Genomic DNA, 20,497 nt, shown 5'->3' with positions numbered 1-20,497 from the left:
ATGTTATTTACATATATTGATCTGGTTGGATTAAAATCTGTTTTTTTACGAGCTGTTTTCTATTCCAACTATTCTTTGTTTCTTTTTCATTCTTGCCTTCTTCTGGATTAATTATTTTGAGTGTGTTGATGAACTTGTTTGAAGTATTATTTATATCTGCTGTCATGTCTTTTTCTCTGCCGTATCTGTTTGGTTATTTCCTATAGTTTCCTAAGCGGAAGCCTTTTGCCACTGCATTTTGGTTTTAATTTGAGAGATACAGTTCTTTCTTAGACTTGAGACTTACTCTTTTGGTATTTAAGTTATTCTTTAAAAAGTTTATTTAAATAAACTTTAACAGTTTTCTTTAAACTATCTGTAAATTTTTCTTTTTTTTATTGTTCTTTCAATAGGTTATTCTTTTCAAGGCAAATTGGTTGCGAAGATAACCTATGGTACTGTTTGACATAATTGCACTTTGCAGTAAATCGGTATAATTGATCCTTGAACGATGCCCTAACACCCTGCACAGTTGAAAATCTGTGTATAACTCTGACTTTGCAGAACTTAACTACTAATAGCCTGTTGACTAAAAGCCTTACTGGTAACGTAAACATTCAATGAACAGTTATTTTGTATGTTATATATATTATATACTATATTCTTACAATGAAGTAAGCTAGAAAAGAGAAACTTACTAAGAAAATCACAAGGAAAATACGTTTCCTGTATTTATTGATACCATAAGTTTGCATTGTCTGTTTATAAGGTGAATCATCTATCAGTTATCTATATCAATATTATCTTATATGATACAAAATACTCTAGATATTATATGTATAACACTAGACATCAAACATGAAAATAGTTGAAAAGGAAATTCATATTTATTTATAAGTATAATGATTCATGCATTAATAATGAAGAAGCAGCAGTTTAGTTGCTTTTTGATAACCTAGTCTATACACTAATGAACTCAAAACTTTTATGGCATATTACAGATCTATTCCTAATAATGTATTAGAAATATTATTTATTTATGTATTTTTAAGTTTATTTTGAGAGAGAGAGTGCATGCAAGTAGGGGAGGGGCTGAGAGAGAGAATTCCAATCAGGGTCTACACTCCCAGCACAAAGCTCGACATGGGGCTTAAACTCACAAACTGTGAGATCATGACCTGAGCCGAAATCAAGAGTCATATGTTTAACTGAATGAGCTACCCAGGTGCCCCTGAAAATACTACAGTGAAAAAACAAAAACACTTACTTACCTCTGATGATAGGGTGATAAGCAGTTCCCCATTACAAGAGAGACATAATGTATATATGATATAATAATTCTTTGAAAGCAGAGTTACAAAAAAACAGTTAGAAATCCAACATGTTAGTAATGTTATAGTAAATATCACTCACCTTACACCTGGGTAAGAATAGGCTTTCTGCTTCCATACAAGTCTTGCACATGATGTTTTATATGATGACTACTCAGGTGAGGATGACACAGAATGTCTCATACAGTTCTTACTGTATAGTTACTAGATTTCTACATGAAGACACATACACAACAGGTAAGTTGATTAACTATATGGCATGATGATTGTTTATAATCACTTGTTAAATGGAAGTAGACCATCATAAAGGTCTTTGTCCTTGTCATCTTCACGTTGAGAAAACTGTGAGGAAGAGGAGCAAGAGGAGGGATTGGTCTTGCTGTCTCAGGTGTGGCAGAGGTGGAAGGAGAGGCAGGCACATAGTGTAACTTTATGGAAATCTATTGTCCAATCTGTCTGATTTATTTTGCTTTTCATTTTTCTAAAAATGTTTGTATTGTACCAGTCCTTCTTCCACTGTATGCTTTGGTTTTTAGTGCTTGTGTCCAAGAAGGGTCCATATCATAAAAGAAGTCAAAAGCAGCCTTGAATAATCAGAACCCTTTTGTCAGATTTCTAATGTTAGTATGTTTTCTCATGCTGTTTGTTCTCCGTCTTCTTCCTCATCATCGGGCACTGATTTGGAAGCACTCATGTCCGTTAATTCCTCTGGTGTGGTGATATCTTACACCTCTTAAATTTCTCCAAGATCCATAAGCCATATGTTGAAATCATTCCCCTCCCTCCCTGCCTTTTCTTTCTTTCTGTTTCGTTTCGTTTCGTTTCATTTCTTTTCCCTTTTCTTTTCTTTTCTTTTCTGTCTCTTCTCTTCTCTTCTCTTCTCTTCTCTTCTCTTCTCTTCTCTTCTCTTCTCTTCTCTTTCTGCCATTATCACAATCTCTTGTATGATTTCCTTGATTGGCTCTGTCATAAGTCCTGAGAAGTCATGTACAACATCTAGACGCAGTCTTCTTTAGCAGGAATTTATTATTTCAGGCTGGATAGCTCTCATGGCATTTTGTTTACAACAGTGGCACCTTTAGCAGTGTAAATCTTGCAGACTTTCATGATGATCTGTCTGTTGGGGTTCTCCTCCATTGCACCAACAATACTTTGATAGAGTACTATGTGTAATGAGCCTTAAAGGTCCTTATGATTCCCTGATATAGAGGCTGAATTAGAGACATTGTATTTGGGGGCATAGTAGACCACTTCGACGCCTTTGGTGTTCAGGTCATAGGAATCCGGGTGGCCAGGGACATTGTCCAATATCAGAGGAACTTCTATAGGCAGTCCCTTACTGGCAAGGTACTTACTTACTTCAGGGACAAAACATCAATAAAACCAATTCAGAAAAAGGGTTCTCATTGTCCAGGCCTTCTTGTTGTACAGCCAAAGGACTAGTGGCTGGTGTTTATCCTGTCCCTTCAAGGATTAGAGGTTAGAAGCTTAAAAGATAAGGGCAGTCCTGATTATAAACCTGCCTGTATTTTTGCAAAACAGTCGAGTTAGCCTGTCCCTTCCTGCCTTAAATACTGGTGCTCACTTCTCTTCCCTGCTAATAAATGACCTTTGTGGCATTTTTTTTTTTTTTACTTTAATAGGGCACCTCATCTGCCTTAAACACATATTTGGGCAAGTATGTTTTCTTCTCAATGATTTTCTTAATGGCATCTGGGAACTCAACTGCTGTCTCTTGGTTGGCAGAAGCTGCTTTCTCCTGTTGTCTTGACATTTTTTAAGCCAAACCTTTGTGTAAAACTATCAAACCATCCTTTTCTAGTGTTAAATTCTCCAGCTTTAGATCCTTTACTTTGCTTTTGCTTTAAAGTTTTCCTTTTATTACAGCAATCTTGGCTCCCACATAGATGCTGCATTTTCAATACAAGATTAAAAGGTATTTAGCAAAAAATGTAAGACTTTTGTCACCTGTTACTATCACTGCAGTGATAACTTCATGAATTTCCTTTTCTTGGAATGGTCCTTATACTGGATTCATTGATCTTAAGATGGTGGGCAGTTGTAGTTGCACACCTCAGCCTATGGTACATATCAGGCATTTCAACTTTTTCCTGTAATGCTGTGACTTTTCTCCGTTCTTGGGAGCACTTCCAGCATCACTAGAGGAACTTTGTATGGGTCCCATCGTGTTATTCAGGGTTCACTGTATTGTACTAAACATGATAAAAAATAAGCAAGAACTGTGGGAGACCACTCTTATGGTAATTCTGAATGTATTACAGTTTGTTTTATGCAGTTATGATTTAATACTGCATCTTTATACTTGTCTATGTGTCTCTTGACTGTAAATGGTATCATGTAGAAAGTATTTATATATATAATTGTGATGACTCTTTAAAAAATTTTTTAATGTTTATTTATTTATGAGACAGAGCAGGGGAGGGGCAGAGAGAGAGGGACAGAGGATCTGAAGGGGGGTCTGTGCCAACAGCAGTGAGCCCAGAGCAGGGCTGAAACCCATGAACTGAACCGTGAGATCATGACATGAGCTGAAGTCAGTCACTTCGGTACCCTCTGAACCACCCAGGCATCCCGTGATAACTTTTTATAACAGATTTATATATTTTTGTTGTAGTAAATGATAAAATAAACAAGTATCTACATATACAGTTATGATCACGACATAACTTTTTCTTTGATGTTTCTAGGCTCCTTGTTTTCAAACTGTTGAAGATCTACAAAAAAAATTTCCAATATGTTTATTGAAAAAAAAGCATGTATAAGTGGACCTATGTAGTTCCAACCTGTGTTGTTCAAGGATCAAATGTACTTTCAGGTGTACCTTTCTTATATACCAGCTGAAGTGCATAAGGTGGTGTTAGTTGCAGAATTTTAAAATCCCTCACACTTTAAAATAATTGAGGTTTGCAGTAAATACGGAAATAACTTAAGGTAGATGGGACAAAGGTTTTTAAAATATCTTTTAATCAGTTAGTTCTAGATTTTTTATTTCTTTAGCTGGTTATTTTGCACTCATCTGATATTAGCAGAAAATACAAATAGGCTGAGTAGCATTGTTCCTTGAATGGCAAAACCAGGTAAGAAACATTTGTATATGGTATAGTTAAGAGTTAGTTTTAGGTGTACGGCTGCCTGGGTGGCTCAGTTGGTTGAGCATCCAACTCTTGATTTCAGCTCAGGTCATGATTACAGGATTGTAGAATCAAGCCCTTCATCAGGCTCCACTCTGAGCATGGAGCCTACTTGAGATTCTGTCTCTCTTTCTCTCTCTCTCTCTCTCTCTCTCTCCCCCCCTCTCCCACTCTGCCCCTATACCTCGCTTGTGCTCTTTCTCAAAAATAAACATCTAAAAAAATTTTTTTTAAGTTTATTTATTTTGAGAGAGAGCAAGAGAGAGAGAGAGAGAGCACACACAAGTATGAGCCAGGGGAGGGACGGAGAAAGAGAGCCAAGCAGGCTCCATGTTGTCAGCACAGAGCCCAATGCAGGGCTCGATCTCACAAACCATGAGATCATGACCTGAGCCAAAGTTGGACTCTTAACTGATTGAGCCACCCAGGCGCCCCTCAGAATAAATAAACATTAAAAAAAATTGTTTAAATGGTTGACTACTGACTGATTTTCGTTACTTATGCTTTCTAAATTGAATGGCAATTCAGATGTGAGATTTCATTTGTTAGGAAAATTTTTGTTTAATCAAGTGAAAGTTTTGTTTAATTTCAATCCTTATTTTCTGATTTGCTGCACAATAGTATTTTGTTCTTTGTATCCTCCTTGACTCTTCTTAAAAGAGTGTTTTAGGGGCGCCTGGGTGGCGCAGTCGGTTGAGTGTCCGACTTCAACCAGGTCACGATCTCGCGGTCCGTGAGTTCGAGCCCCGCGTCAGGCTCTGGGCTGATGGCTCGGAGCCTGGAGCCTGTTTCCGATTCTGTGTCTCCCTCTCTCTCTGCCCCTCCCCCGTTCATGCTCTGTCTCTCTCTGTCCCAAAAGTAAATAAAAAAAAAAAAAAAAAGAGAGTGTTTTAGAGAACTGAAATTATCACAAATGAAAAGAAAATATGTAATCTCACGTTATATAGAAAACACTGCAGTGAGCATTTGAGGTTAATTTAATTTAGACATTCACATCCTGTTGATTGATAATTGGCTTTCTTGGGCAAAATGGAATTGAAATAATAGCCTACAGATAGATTTATCACATGGTTAAAAACATTAACTTCACAAATAGGTCTCAGCATTTCTGTTACCAGCTCTGTATTTGGACCATTTAACTTCTCTAAATCTGTTTATTCATCAGTAAAAGGGAGTCAATTTTTAAAAATTTTTTTAAATGTTTATTTTTGAGAGAGAGACAGAGCACAAGCTGGGGAGGGGCAGAGAGAGAGAGAGGGGGAGGCAGAATCTGAAGCAGGCTCCAGGCTCTGAGCTGTTTTGTACAGAGCCTGATGCAGGGCTTGAACCCACAAATTATGAGAACATGACATGAGCTGAAGTCAGATGCTTAACCGACTGAGCCACCCAGGTGCCCCAAAAGGGAGTCAGTATTGTTGCATACCTCACAGTGGGTATTGTAAAAATGAAATGGCTAATTCATGTGTTTGCCATGGTCACTGACACACAATTTTCAATCAATGTTAACTTTTATTACAAAATATAGACTCAGTTAAGTGTAAAGGATATAGACCTTGAACCTCAGGTCTAGGTTTAAAATTGTTTAAGTTTAAAATTTCATTATTGGGGGGCCTTCTGGGTGGTTTATTGGTTAAACGTTCGACTCTTGATTTCGGTTCGAGTCACGATTTCATGGTTTGTGAGATCAAGCCCTGTGTTGGGCTCTATGCTGAGACAGTGTAGAGCTTGCTTGGTTTTCTTTCTATTCCTTTCCCTCTCCCTTTTTCTGTCCCTTCCCTGTTCTCTCTCTCTCTCTCTCTCTCTCTCTCTCTCTCTCTCTCTCACACACACACACACACACACACGTGCGCTCTCTAAAAATAAATCAGTAAAAAAATTTTTTTATTACATGCAAACTTTTTATTTCCTTCTGCTTTTGGAAAAGCATAGACAGGAGGAAGACAGAGTGTAGGGATCTAGGGTCTCTTTCATCCCAGTGTTATGCTTTTTCATTTAGACTAATCTAGTGAATGATTTTTAAATGGTTTTTATGTCACAGACTCCATTATGAATATAAAAATTTTGAGTCCTTTTTTTAAAGAAAAATATATATGCAAAATTTTATGCACAATTTGGGTGGGTTTTGTGCTCCTTCCTTTTAAAGCTTACCTGTGGAGCACCTGTTCAAAAAGAATTGATTTCAGCACAAAATTATTAGAGTGAAAATGGGGTTGGTTTCTAGAGTGTTGCATTCCAAAGTAACAGTAATTAAGACCACGAAAGTGGCTGTACTTTGTAGGTTCTATTTTATTCTAATGTTATGACATCAGCAAGAATCTCACGTATTACTTTGTTCTCTTAATAGTAATGAAGTTACCCACCATGTCCCAGAAATGCTCAAGATCTTATCAGAGGCCAGATATCACTTGTGTGAGCACAATATTCAATGAACAAAACAATTTTACTGCAGTTTTGTACTAGTGTAGTAGAGGTACCAACAAGTAACACTTATTGATTACTTAGAATGTGCCTCCATATTCCCTGTTAAGCCCTTTATATTCATTTCATCCATTTAAAAGTAGATTCCACTGTTACTCCCATTTTGTAAATAGAAAATCTCAGACTTAGGTTTCGATTTTCTTGAAACTATACAACTTTGAGTCGGAGATTCTGGATTTAAGCCCAAGTCTGTCTCTAAAGCTACATGCTCTTAGTTACCATGCCAAGTTACTGAAGACAAAACATTTGGTATTTTACTTAACTTGTGCTGCCTTATCATGGTTAAATGTGAAATTTCCATTAGCTCTTTTGAAATAATGATCTACCTTGTCTTCTCTGCCTCTTCAAACCATAGTTAATATCGCTGATACTGATATATAGTATGAAATAAACTTTATATAAGATTATATAAATCTGTTTTCTGAGAATTTAATATGAAAATTTTGGGGAGGACTTTTTTGTTAAAAGGTGTGTTATAACTTGGCAGTATACTATTTGAAGACATTAAACCAAAACCAGCTGGCTTGAGATTTGGTTTTCCCATAGATTTTAATCTGGAAGAGCTCAGATGGCAAGTAGCAGAAAGCTTTTATTGTTTATTTATTTATTTATACTGATGAGGAAATAGATTACATAGGTGGGTTTATTGTGAATAAATATAATTACTTACATAAATACTTGATTGTAAACTGAGGCAGATTACAGTTTAAAACCACTTAGCTTAAGTCAATTAATAGTGGTTTTCTAACTAACTGTATTTGTACTCTCATCTTCTTTGGCTTAAAGTGGCTATATACAAGCTTTGTTATTTAAACATTTTGTTTACTAATCTTTTCATGTATACAAGACCCACTGCTTTTGGTTCTGGATACCAATAGAAGTCTTTATGCAGCCCGATGATGTTTTACTTGCTGGACTTTTTCTGATTTTGGCTCAGGTACAGCCGTCTACCTGGGTGTCTTGTGGCATTTACACATTTCTTCAGCCTTAGCTGGCTTTTCCTTCAAACATCTCAAATGAACTTGATATTCATGTGATGATTGTATTGCTCAAGTTTGTTAATTTACACTTTATAGCGTTTTCCACTATTTGGTGTATAGGGAGTTATTTATATTTAATATACTTTTTAACATTGTGATTAGCTCACTTTTTTGCATTTTTGATAATTTTTAGGCTTTTGGCAGGGAATGTATAACCCATGTTGTAAAACTGTTTTCACAGTAGAGTCAGATTCACATGCTCTTATATCATGTTGATATAATGGCCTATATTTTCAGTGACTGCTTGTATGTTGAAAATGAGGCAACATTTTTAAAATTTGAATTGGACTAACTTTGCATTTGTAATAATTTGAATAGATTATAGAGAAACCACTCTTGGGCACTCTTGGAGGTAAGAGTTCAGATAGTTAAGTGCTGGTATATGGAGTTTATATCTCAGAGAAATTTGGCCATTTGAATGTCTTTGGTGAAGTGGCTGTTCATGTCTTCTGCCTATTTCTTCACTGGATTATTTGTTTTTGTGTGTGTGTGTGGGTGTGTTGAGTTCGATAAGTACTTTATAGTTTTCGGATACTAACCCTTTATCTGATATGTCATTTGCAAATATCTTCTCCCATTCTGTCGGTTGCCTTTTAGTTTCGTTGATTGTATCCTTCTCTGTGTAGAAGCTTTTTATTTTGATGAGGTCCCAATAGTTAATTTTTGCTTTTGTTTCCCTTGCCTCCAGAGACATGTTGAGTAAGAAGTTGGTACAGCTGAGGTCAAAGAGGTTTTTGCCTGCTTTATCCTAAAGGATTTTAATGGCTGCCTGTCTTACATTTGAGTCTTTCATCCATTTTGAGTTTATTTTTGTGTATGGTGTAAGAAAGTGGTCCAGGTTCATTCTTCTGCATGTCGCTGTCCAGTTTTCCCAGCAGCATTTGTTGAAGAGACTGTCTTTATTCCATTGGATATTCTTTCCTGCTTTGTCAAAGATTAGTTGACCCCATAGCTGTGGGTCCATTTCTAGGCTTTCTATTCTGTTCCTTTGATCTGTGTGTCTATGTTGTGCCACTACCATACTGTCTTGATCATTACAGTTTTGTGATACAGCTTGAAGTGCAGAATTGTGATGCCTCCCACTTTGCCTTTCTTTTTCAACATTACATTGACTTTTCTAGTTCCTTAAAAATTTTAGAATTGTTTGTTCTAGCTCTGTGAAAAATCCTGTTATTATTTTGATATAGATTGCAAAAACAGCATTTTTGAAAGTTTATTTTGAGAGAGAGTGAGAGAGAGAGAGAGAGAGAGAGAGAGAGAGAACATGTGCAGTGTTGTAGACTCTAAGTCTAAAGTTCTCTTTTGGCCAGCAAAAGAGTAGATGTAGGATTAAAGCAATAGATGGCTAATGTCTGGGAAAAGACACGAGCCCCGAATAAGGGTCCTTGCCCTGTATTTATTCAGATCAGAAAGCTTACAAATGTGATGGGCGTGTACAAAGAGACAAAGAAACTGGGAATATCAACTTCGGGATGTGAGGGAAGAGGGATTTTTTTTGAAGATATATGGTGTTGGGGTTTGGGTCCATATAAAACAAAATCCTGGCACCGGGCAGATGGGCAGATGATTGTTAACAGCAGACAGGAGGCGCCGTGTCTGTTTAACGTAGCTATCCTAGGGGATGAGACAGATGGGGGAATAACCTCAGGATTAATAAGGCACCTTTTCTTTTGTTAACCATGTCTGCTCTGGGCTGCGTTGCTTGCAGTGTAGTTAGTGGTCCATAGTCCAGTTCACCAATTTACCTAACTTGGCCTTATCCTCCTGTGAAAGCAGCTTTTCTGCTATAGTACTTGGGGGTGCTTCCACCCTGAATTGGGGTGCTTCCACCCTGAATATCTAATCTCGTTTATTTCATATACCTATGTATTAGGCACCTTTGCGCCTGTTCCTGTTTAGGGTTTTTGCCCCTCCCTGTCTGTTCTGGGGGGTCTGCACCCCCTTTCTATTTCGGGGTGCCTTTGTACCTCCCTATTCCTGGCTCCTTGCACCTCCATATTCTTGGGGTGGCTTTGCACCCCCCAATTTTTGGGGTGGCAATCTGGTTTACCCAAACTCGGGTGTGAGCATTTTATGGCTTTGTATTTTTTTATGCCTTGTTAACCCATTGATGTAAGCCTGTAATATAACCCATTGATGTAAGTGTAATATATTACTGGTAGAATTACTGTGAAAGTGGAACGATTTGATTTAAATCTAATATAGAAAACATTAGTCATAAACTACTAAAATCTTTTTTGTGTGCTTTGGAGAAATGACTGATTCTAGAACAGGGAAAATACAACATGAGCAGAGATTAAGTGCTTAAGCAAACAGATTCTGAAAGGCTAAAGCTGGAATAATTTTAGCAACAAAATGATAGTGTTTAATTTTAACCCAAAGAGTAGAAAAATATCCATGAGTCCATACGGATATAAACAAATGGAGCTGAAAGGACAGATCTTTCTTACAGAATTTGAAATCATAAATGTGGATTCTCCTCTTTCTAAGCAGTAGTGCTTAATTGTCCTCTCTTTGAATGGGGAGTAGACTTAGTGACTCACCTTTTTTTAATTTTTTAAAAAATATTTATTAATTTTTGAGAAACAGAGAGTGAGTGGGGGAGGGGCAGAGAAAGAGAGAGGGAGACACAGAATTGGAAGCAGGCTCCAGACTCTGAGCTGTCAGCACAGAGCCCGTTGCGTGTCTCGGACTCCTGAACTGTGAGGTCATAACCTGAGCTGAAGTTGGACGCTTAACCGACTGAGCCACCCAGGCGCCCCCGACTTAATGACCCATCTTAAAAGCTGAGTACATGTGTGCTGGGCAGAAAAGAGGACTGTATTGAGCATTTTAGACACAGTATAAATAAAAGCATTGACATAGCAAGACATGTTCTTCAGTTTATTTTATGAAGACAGAGATATGCTTGGTTACATTATTTGGACTTCATCCTGTAGTCGGTGGTTCAAACATTGGAAGATATAATCATCACCTAGGAAGCTTTCCTGTAAACACAGTTTTACAATATGACATGGAGGTGGATCTTGAAATCAGATACTGAGAAGCAATCTAGGTTAGAGAAAGAGGTCAGATGCCATTAAAAAAACAAAGAGAGACTTGAGAAAGTTCATTGGAAATTCATAGGTTGGTCATGACTTTGAAGTATCTTTGGAGGAATACATTACGAGAGGCCATGTTGCAGTGGATTGAGAAGTGAATAGGAATGGGGTCTGTAAAATGAACAAGTCAGGAGATGATAGATGTTGGAGAGGATGTGGAGAAATGGGAACCCTCTTGCACTGTTGGTGGGAATGAAAACTGGTGCAGCCACTCTGGAAAACAGTGTGGAGGTTCCTCAAAAAATTAAAAATAGATCTACCCTGTGACCCAACAATAGCACTGCTAGGAATTTACCCAAGGGATAAGGAGTGCTGAGGCACAGGGGCACTTGTACCCCAGTGTTTATAGGAGCACTTTCATCAATAGCCAAATTATGGAAAGAGCCTAAATGCCCATCAACTGATGAATGGATAAAGAAGTTGTGGTTTATATATACAATGGAATACTACTTGTCAATGAGAAAGAATGAAATATGGGCTTTTGTAGCAACGTGGATGGAACTAGGGAGTATTATGCGAAGTGAAATAAGGTAGAGAAGGACAGATACCATATGTTTTCATTCATATGTGGATCCTGAGAAACTTAACAGAAGACCATGGGGGAGGGGAAGAGGGGAAAAAAATAAAAGTTACAGAGAGGGAAGGAGGCAAACCATAAGAGACTCTTAAATACTGAGAACATACTGAGACTCTTAAAACTGAGGGTTGGGGGGGGTGGGGGAGAGAGGAAAGGGGGGGGATGGGCATAGCGGAGGACACCTGTTGGGTCGAGCGCTGGGTGTTGTATGGAAACCAATTAGACAATAAATTTTATATATATATATATATATATATATATATATATAGGAATGGGATGTGTAGAGGAAATCAAGACTTATTATTGGTGAGAAGGAGGGAGATCAAGGAGGTGGAAGTTAAGCAGGGAAGACAGGGCTAAAGGAAGGCTATTTGAAGATGAAAACTCTGTGTTTATACCCTGGGAAGATCCTAGTGGAAGAAGTGAAGACACTTAGGAAACAAGATGAGTAACTACTGAAGTAGAATGCTCCAGAGGAATAGAGTGATGGACTAAATATTTTTATGCAAGTGTCGATTTCGACATGAGTGATACTGCCTCCTCATAGATAAGCAGTAAGAAAAGTTGGTGGCATCTATAAACTTGGAACGTCATTGTATTGAGCAGGAAGTTGAGGTTTATTTCTGTGGCTTCTGGTTTTGTGTTTGATGAGGTAAACAGAGTTTTATGCTGGTACTGAGTAAGTTGAAATGTTAAGGACCTTGAAATATGTGTTTAGGCATTGGAATGGTCACTGTGATAAAAAGAGAATGGAGTAAATTTGCGACAGTTGAAAATCTTACCAAACAAATCAAATAAAGTAATATGTTAAAAAGATAGCGTATCATGATCAAGTGGATAGAGCTTTTCAAGGAATTCATGGTTGGTTTGACATTAAATAATTTACCATACTATAAACTGAAATAGAAAAATCATAAGATTATCTTAATTGATGTTAAAATACAACTTGAAAAAATTCAACACTCAATCACTCGGGATGAAAACAAGGCATCTATGAAAAATTATAACAGTTAACACCATACTTAATGCTCAAAGACTATATGCTTCTACCTAAGGTGAAGAACAGGATAAAGATGTTCATTCTCAACACTTCCATAAAACATTGTAGTGGAAATCCTGGCCAGTATAAACAGGCAAGAAAAAGAAAGAAAAGGCATCTAGATTAGGAAGGAAGAAGTAAAACTATTTGCAGATCTCTTGTTCATCTATATAGAAAATATAATAGGAGAAGTATACCTTGTTAATAGTTTGGAAGATTTGATGTTACTGTGATTTGAATTCTCTCAAAATGGATCTGTAGATGCAATGCAATTCCAGTAAAAATCCCAGCAGGTTGTTTTTATGGAATTGAACAGGTGATTCTGAAAGGTATAGAGAAATATAAAAGCCTAGAATGACAAAAACAACTTTGAAAAAGGGCAATAAGTTTGGATAGCTTAACATCACTTAATTTGAAGACTTAATCGAAAACCACCATAATCATAAGTGTGATACTGACATAAAGGAAGGCAGGTAGAACAGTAGGACAGAACAGTGTCCAGAAATAAACCCACCCATATATAGATTACTGATTTTTCAAAAAGATAAAATGGTAATGTAGTTCTGAAAGGATAGTCTTTTAAAGAAATGCGGTGTAAATAAGAAAAAACTTTAATCCATACCTCGTACTATATTTTAAAAAATTAATTCAAAAGGGAACATAAGCTTAAATGCAAAACTGAAAGTATAAAACCTTCAGAGAAAAAAAAACTCTTGTGTTTTTGGCTTTGTCAAAGATTGCTCAGATAAAACAGTAATTTCAAGATCCATAAAAGAACTAACTCATAAATTAGAGTTCATAAAAAGGCAAAACTTCTGCTCTTTAAAAGACACCCTACAAAGAATGAAAAGACAAGCCAGAGACGGAGAAAATCCTGCCAGACATTTATCTGATAAGTGAGTGGTATGTCCAAACTCATAAAACCTAACAATAAGAGGAAAAGACAGTTAAAACCTTGAAAAAAGATGTGAACAGTCCATGACAGAAGGTAGATGTATGGATGGCAAAAAGCGGATGAAAAAGTGCTCAATAACATTAGCTATTAGAAAATGCAAATTCAAACTACATGAGATAGCATTATATACCTATAAGATTGACTAAAATTTAAAGGGTTGACTATACCAAGTGTTGGTGAGATGTGTGGAAGAACTGGAATACTCATACAGTGCCACTGTGACTATAAAACGGAATAACCTCTCTGGAAAACAGTTTGGCAATTTGTTAAAAAGTTAAAACATATACCTTTTAGGTGACCTATCTGTTCTACTTTTAGATAGTTACCCAAGAGAAAAGGAACTTTACATTCATGTGAAGATTTATACATGAATGTTAATACCAGCTTTATTTGTCATAGTAAAAAACTAGATTTAACTTAAAAGTCCATCAGTAGTTGAATGAATAAACAAACTGTGGTCTATACAGTGGAATACTACTCAGTGAAGAGTAATGAACTCGATACATCCAACAACACAAATGAATCTCAGAATAATTGGGTGGAGTAAAAGAAAGCAGACAAAAAAGTATATTCTGTATGATCCCATTTATGTAAAATTGTAAAATATGAAAACTGTAGTGACAGTAAACAGTGAGTGAAATGAAGACGGAGAGATTATCCAGGTGCACAAGGAGACTTTTGGAAAATACTCATTATTTTGTTGATGTAGATTCGTGGGTATATCATATGTCAAACTTTATCAAAATGTGTATTTAAAGTATTTGCTGTTTGTTGTGTAATTATAACTCAAACTGTTTAATAATTGAAAAGAAAACAAAATTTTTTTGCCATGATGTTTGTGGTGCAGTTGAAAAGTGAAAGGACCAAAAATGAGGTTGGAGTTACAGTGTCATCATTGAGTATTGGAAAAAGGGTTCACGTACATTATTATGATAGCCTTTAGTGGTTGCCAGTGGTATTTTTAAAAATATTTTTATTTCTTAATGTTTAAATGTCTTTCTTCATGTGAATATAAAAGTACTGAGAAAAATGACATTTTCCTCTTTTTTCTCTTCTCCCCTCCCCCCCCTTTTTTTTAAAGGAGTGACAGTTCATTCAGATTCTTTGTATTCTTCTTCGTCTATATTTGTCAGTTTGCTGTTCATGTACTCCAGGCTGCAGGATTTCATAATTGGGGCAACTGGTAAGCCGTTTACTTTAATTACTCTAGTTTTAATCTGTTTGTGTAGTACCTCTATATAATTTTTGGCTTCCTAAAAATAGTTAACATAGAAAAGCCAGATTATCAAAAGTAAAAATAGTAAAAAATGCAATTTAAAAAATGTCTAAGGCATAACCTTTGGGCAAACCATTCTATATGAAAATTAGGTTGCCATCTTTTTTTTTTTTTTCAAGAAACAAACTTTTTTTTTTTTAAGTTTATTTATTTAAAGAGTGAGCAGGGGAGGAGGGGAGAGAGAGAGAGGGAGGGAGGGAGGGAGGGAGGGAGAACTCCAAGTAGGCTCTACACTGTTAGCTTGGAGTCCATTGTGGGGGTCAAACCCACAAACTGTTGGAACATGACCTGAGCCGAAACCAAGAGCTGGATGCTTAACTGACTGAACCACCCAGGCGCCCCTAGGTTGCCATTTTTAAAAACAGCATATTGTATCTAGTTTAAATGAAATGTATATATAACAGGTACTAAAAGGAAGAGTAAAAAGACTGAGGAGTGGTCAGAGCTGGGCCAAGGATTGTGGAGGGGAGAGGAAAGAACTTGTAGGATTTAAAGGAAAAGAATACCTGTTATGTGTAAAGCACTATTTTAGGTATATAAACATATATTTCCATACAAACACATGCATGTGAACACTTGTCTTTGAAAAATGGTATCACTGCAATGCTCACTTTGGGAGACCCTCAGAAACTGAAACTATTTGGACTCAAGCTAGGAGATAATAGCAAATTTGTATCTGTGTTCATACACTTTGGAACAATCATTCCTTGAATGAAAAAGTGGGTAGAAGAGTACACATCTCTAAAATTATCCCTCCCTCTCTTGTATTTTAATTGAGTTACATACAGTTGAGTTCTTATAAACAACACCATATACAAGACAGTTTTGCTGCACTGTACATAAACTAAAATAAGCATGTAGCTGGAGTGAATTGAGGACTTAAGTTTAGTGTGCTACCACCAAATCAGAATAGAGACTGGCAATCAGACAATTATCGGTAGCTTTGTGGATCTCCTAATGGGCATGTATACAGATAGAGAATTTTTATGGATACCTTAAATCAGTTCTTGAAAAATGTAGCATTTGTTATCATTTCTTTTTTTTAATTTTTTTTTATTTTTTTAATTTTTTTTTTCAACGTTTATTTTATTTTTGGGACAGAGAGAGACAGAGCATGAATGGGGGAGGGGCAGAGAGAGGGAGACACAGAATCGGAAACAGGCTCCAGGCTCTGAGACATCAGCCCAGAGCCTGACGCGGGGCTCAAACTCACGGACCGCGAGATCGTGACCTGGCTGAAGTCGGACGCTTAACCGACTGCGCCACCCAGGCGCCCCATGTTATCGTTTCTAATAGTGTGTTTAGTCTTTGGCATATGAGGGAAAGAAAATGTTCTTAAATGTTTAATTAAAAAATACACTGTTTATGTTAACAGCACAAGTTTTTTTTTTTTTAATTTTATGAAATTGAAGTAATTAGTTTTTTTCAGCACAGATTCAGAAGAAAGTGTTAAAATTGAGCATAACAGAATGTGTAGTGGCTACATAGCACAGGAGACTGATAGGAAGGGGCCATACCAGATGACCCGTTTGAAGATCAACCTCATGTGATCCAGCAACTTTTTAAAAAATTAAACTGTTTATTTTGAGATAATTGCAGATTCACACAATTAGAAGAAATAAAATTCTATACCAAATTTTCCCAAGGGTAACATCTTGCAAAGTCATGGTATAATTTCGAAACAAGAATCTTGACAGTCATAAGTAGAGATAACATTTCCATCACCAGAGAATCCCTCATGTTGCCCTTTTGTAGCACATTAATTTCCCTCCTGCCCTCATCCACTTATTAACCCCAGCTATCACTAATGTGTTGTTCGTTTCTGTTATTTTGCCACTTTAAGAATGTTATTTAAATGGGGTCACTTGGGTGGCTCAGTGGTTAGGTGCCTGGCTCTTGATCTCAGCTCAGGTCTTGATCTCGGGGTTGTGAGTTCAAGCCCTGCATTGGGCTCCATGCTAGGCATGAAGCCCACTTAAAAAAAAAAAAAAAAAGTTGTATAAATGGCATCATGGGATAAGTAACTTTTGTCTTTTTTTGCTCAGCATAATTCTCTGGAGATTCATCTGGGTTATTGTGTGTATCAGTGGCCATAGTTCTTTCTTTTTTATTCCTCAGTAAAACTCTGGATGTACCGCAGTTTGTTTATCCGTTCACCAGTGAAGGACTAGACTTTTCTCATTTTAGGCTATTATAAATAAAGCCTCTACAAACATTTGTGAACAGGTTTTATGTGAACATCTGTTTTCATTTCTCTGTGATAAATATCCAAGAGTATAATTGTTGGTTCATATGGAAGTTTCATGTTTAGTGATCTTTTTAAGAAACTAACAGACTGTTTTTCAGGATGACTGTACCATTTTACATTGCCACCAACAATGTATGAGTTACTCAGCTTCCACATTCTGGCCAGCATTTAGTGTTGTCACTTTTTAAAATTTTAGCTGTTTTGATAGCTGGATAGTGATATCGCACTGAGGTTATAAGTTGTATTTCTCTGGTGACTCATGATGTTGAACATCTTTTCATGTGATCTTCCCCCCTCTTTATAGCCTCTTGATGAAACATCCTTTCATGTGTTTTGCCCATTTTCTAATTGAATTTTTTTTTCTAACTGTTGAACTTTGAAAGTTCTTCATATATTCTGCATGCTAATCATTAGTTGGATATATGGTTTACAAATATTTTTTTCCATAACTAAGCAGAATTTAAAATGAACTTAAAGTAATAATGAACGCCTATACTTAAAAAGTAAAATCTGGTGGTACACACTTTAGGCTCTGGCATTTTCTATTGGGTTTGAATTTAGACTATGCCATTTATTAGCTATATGACTGAGAAAGTTACTGAATATCTCTGATTCAGTTGCTTATGTGTATAATAGGGATTTAAAACAACATCTATCTATGGGGTGCCTGGGTGGCTCAGTCGGTTAAGTATCCGACTTCAGCTCAGGTCATGATCTTATGTTTTGTGAGTTCGAGCCCTGTGTCGGGCTCTGTGCTGACAGCTCAGAGACTGAAGCCTGTTTCAGGTTCTCTGTCTCCCTCTCTGTCTGCTCCTCTTCCACTAATGCTTTGTCTCTCAAAAATAAATAAATGTTTAAAAAAAACACTTTTTTTAAAAATAGCATCTAAGGGAATTGTGAGAATTAAAAGAGTTAACATGAAGAATTTGAACATTGTGTGGCTTATAAGTGCTGAATATGTGTTGGTCCTTATTTTTTAAAAACCCGGCATTGATTTATTTGTCTAATTATACTCTTTTTTAAAAAAATTACTTGTTAGTGGTTGGATTTCATCCCTTACTGGTCTCAACCAAAGTATTCCTGTTGGAATTATGATGATCATCATAGCAGCACTTTTCACAGCATCAGCGGTCATCTCACTAGTTATGTTTAAAAAGGTAAGTGACATTTTACATCTGTAAATTTTTATAGTTAATCTTTTGTGCAGTTCTCATTTTCCCATTTTGCTTATTATTTTTTTTAATGTTTATTTGATTTTGAGAGAGAGAGAGATGAGAAAGAGAGAGTGTGAATCAGGGAGGGGCAGAGAGGGAGACAGAATCCAAAGCAGGCTCCAGGCTCTGAGCTGTCAGCACAAAGCCCCATGAGGGGCTCGAACTCACAAATCATTAGATTGTGACCTGAGCCGAAGTTGGATGCTTAATGACTGAGACACCTAGGTGCCCCTCCCATTTTGCTCCTAATTCAGTGTAACCTCAAGCCATTTTGTTCTTCTTGTTACAAGTGTGCTCTCTGAGCATTACAATTAGAAGTTATGGATAGGTAATATTGCCTCACGTTTTTAACTTACTCTAAAAAGGGAATATTTAAAAATCCTGTTATTACTTAGGGCTTCTTTCATGAAGAGTCAGCCTCATTTTGAAAATTTGGAATTGGGGTGCCTGGGTGGCTCAGTTGGTTAAGCATCTGACTTCAGCTCAGGTCATGATCTTGTGGTTCATGGGTTCGAGCCCTGTGTCAGGCTCTGTGCTGACAGCTCAGAGCCTGGAGTCTGCGTGGGATTCTGTGTCTCCCTCTCTCTCTGCCCCTCTCCTGCTTGTGCTCTGTCTCTCTTAATTTCTCAAAATTGAATAAATGTTAAATTTTTTTTTAATTTGGAATTAAAAAAATACATATTCTGATTTCTTTTTTTGAATATAAAGCATATTTGCCTAATTGATAAATAGAAGTAAAAAAGTGTGGAACGTGCATTTTGTTTGTATTTGAAATTGAAAGACATGAAATTATGAGTATAAAGTAAGCTGATGATGGGTTTGGGCTGGGTTATAACATGAATTTTATTTTAGTGATTGTCCAATTATCTTAGCTATACTTCTTTCTGTAAAATTCCCATGGCTATTTTCATAGCCTTAAAAAAATTATTACATAGAGAAATCAAAGTTATGATTTGTTATATAAAGTTATGTATATATATATATAACTTACATATAAAGTTATATAAGGTTTTATTGTATCTTATATATTTTTGATATCCTATGTGTGTCCAAACATGTAGATTGTACACCATATAGAGACCCTGGGAATAACACCTATGTTTTAAGATGATAAAGAACTTTTTGGGGAGTCTCATTTTAAAGAAGATAATTCCTTAGAACTGTTTTTTCTTAATTTTTTACTGTCTGGTAACTTAAGAAAATGTACAAGGAAAATAGAAATAACTAACTTAAGAAATAACTAATTTAAGAACACTTTTGCACTCTTGGGGCGCCTGAGCGTCCAGCTTCAGCTCAGGAGGTCATGATCTTGCTTTTTTGGGTTGGAGCCCCACATCAGGTTCTGTGCCGACAATTCAGAGCCCAGAGCCTGCTTTGGATTCTCTGTCTCCCTTTGTCTCTACCTCTCCCCTACTTGCACTCTGTCTCTCTCTCTCTCTTTCTCAAAAATAAAATTTAAAAAGTTAAAAAAAAAAAAAAAACCACTTTGCACTCTTGAAATATTTTGCACATTTGCCTTTTATCCTTTTCAAAACCCTGAAGACTAGGCTGTGTTCTTTCTGTCCATATTTTGCTACTCATTTTCTCTCTTAAAAGCTGTTACTTGGGACGCCTGGGTGGCGCAGTCGGTAGAGCGTCCGACTTCAGCCACGTCACGATCTCTTGGTCCGTGAGTTCGAGCCCCGCGTCGGGCTCTGGGCTGATGGCTCAGAGCCTGGAGCCTGTTTCCGATTCTGTGTCTCCCTCTCTCTCTGCCCCTCCCCCGTTCATGCTCTGTGTCTCTCTGTCCCAAAAATAAATAAACGTTGAAAAAAAAAATTAAAAAAAAAAAAAAAAGCTGTTACTTGTTTTCTGAACTGGTCACACGTACTATTGAATATTGAAACTCAGCTTTCCAAAGTTAATAAATCACGTATCTTTTTTGCAGTTATCTTTTTCCTTGAACTCTGCAGCTTTCTACGCTGCAGGTGGCCCCTCTTCCTCAGTCTGTGTAATTGTGTTCTGATTCTCCTGCCTTTGACCTATTCTTTCTCCTTCATTCCTTTGTCCAGCTCCTAAGTACATGTGTACTTAAATGCAGTCAGCTCTCTGCTCTTTGTGCTCTATA

General features: G+C 36.7%; 1 protein-coding gene across 2 annotated transcripts in view; it reads left to right on the top strand.

Moving 5' to 3' along the window:
- The window catches only part of SCAMP1 (secretory carrier membrane protein 1), a 138,397-nt gene that overhangs the window by 99,001 nt on the left and 18,899 nt on the right, over positions 1–20,497 (top strand). For both annotated transcript variants that reach the window (XM_040450118.1, XM_040450108.1), the window contains 2 exons: positions 14,734–14,835; positions 18,216–18,333. In XM_040450118.1, the coding sequence (XP_040306052.1) occupies positions 14,734–14,835; positions 18,216–18,333 (220 nt within the window). The remainder of the gene's footprint in view (positions 1–14,733; positions 14,836–18,215; positions 18,334–20,497) is intronic.

Source organism: Herpailurus yagouaroundi, unplaced genomic scaffold (genome assembly GCF_014898765.1).
Source record: "Herpailurus yagouaroundi ecotype Mexico unplaced genomic scaffold, PumYag 29, whole genome shotgun sequence".
NCBI lineage: Eukaryota > Metazoa > Chordata > Mammalia > Carnivora > Felidae > Herpailurus > Herpailurus yagouaroundi.
The sequence above is the reverse complement of the archived record's forward strand: the minus strand, read 5'-3'. Positions and strand labels throughout refer to the sequence as shown.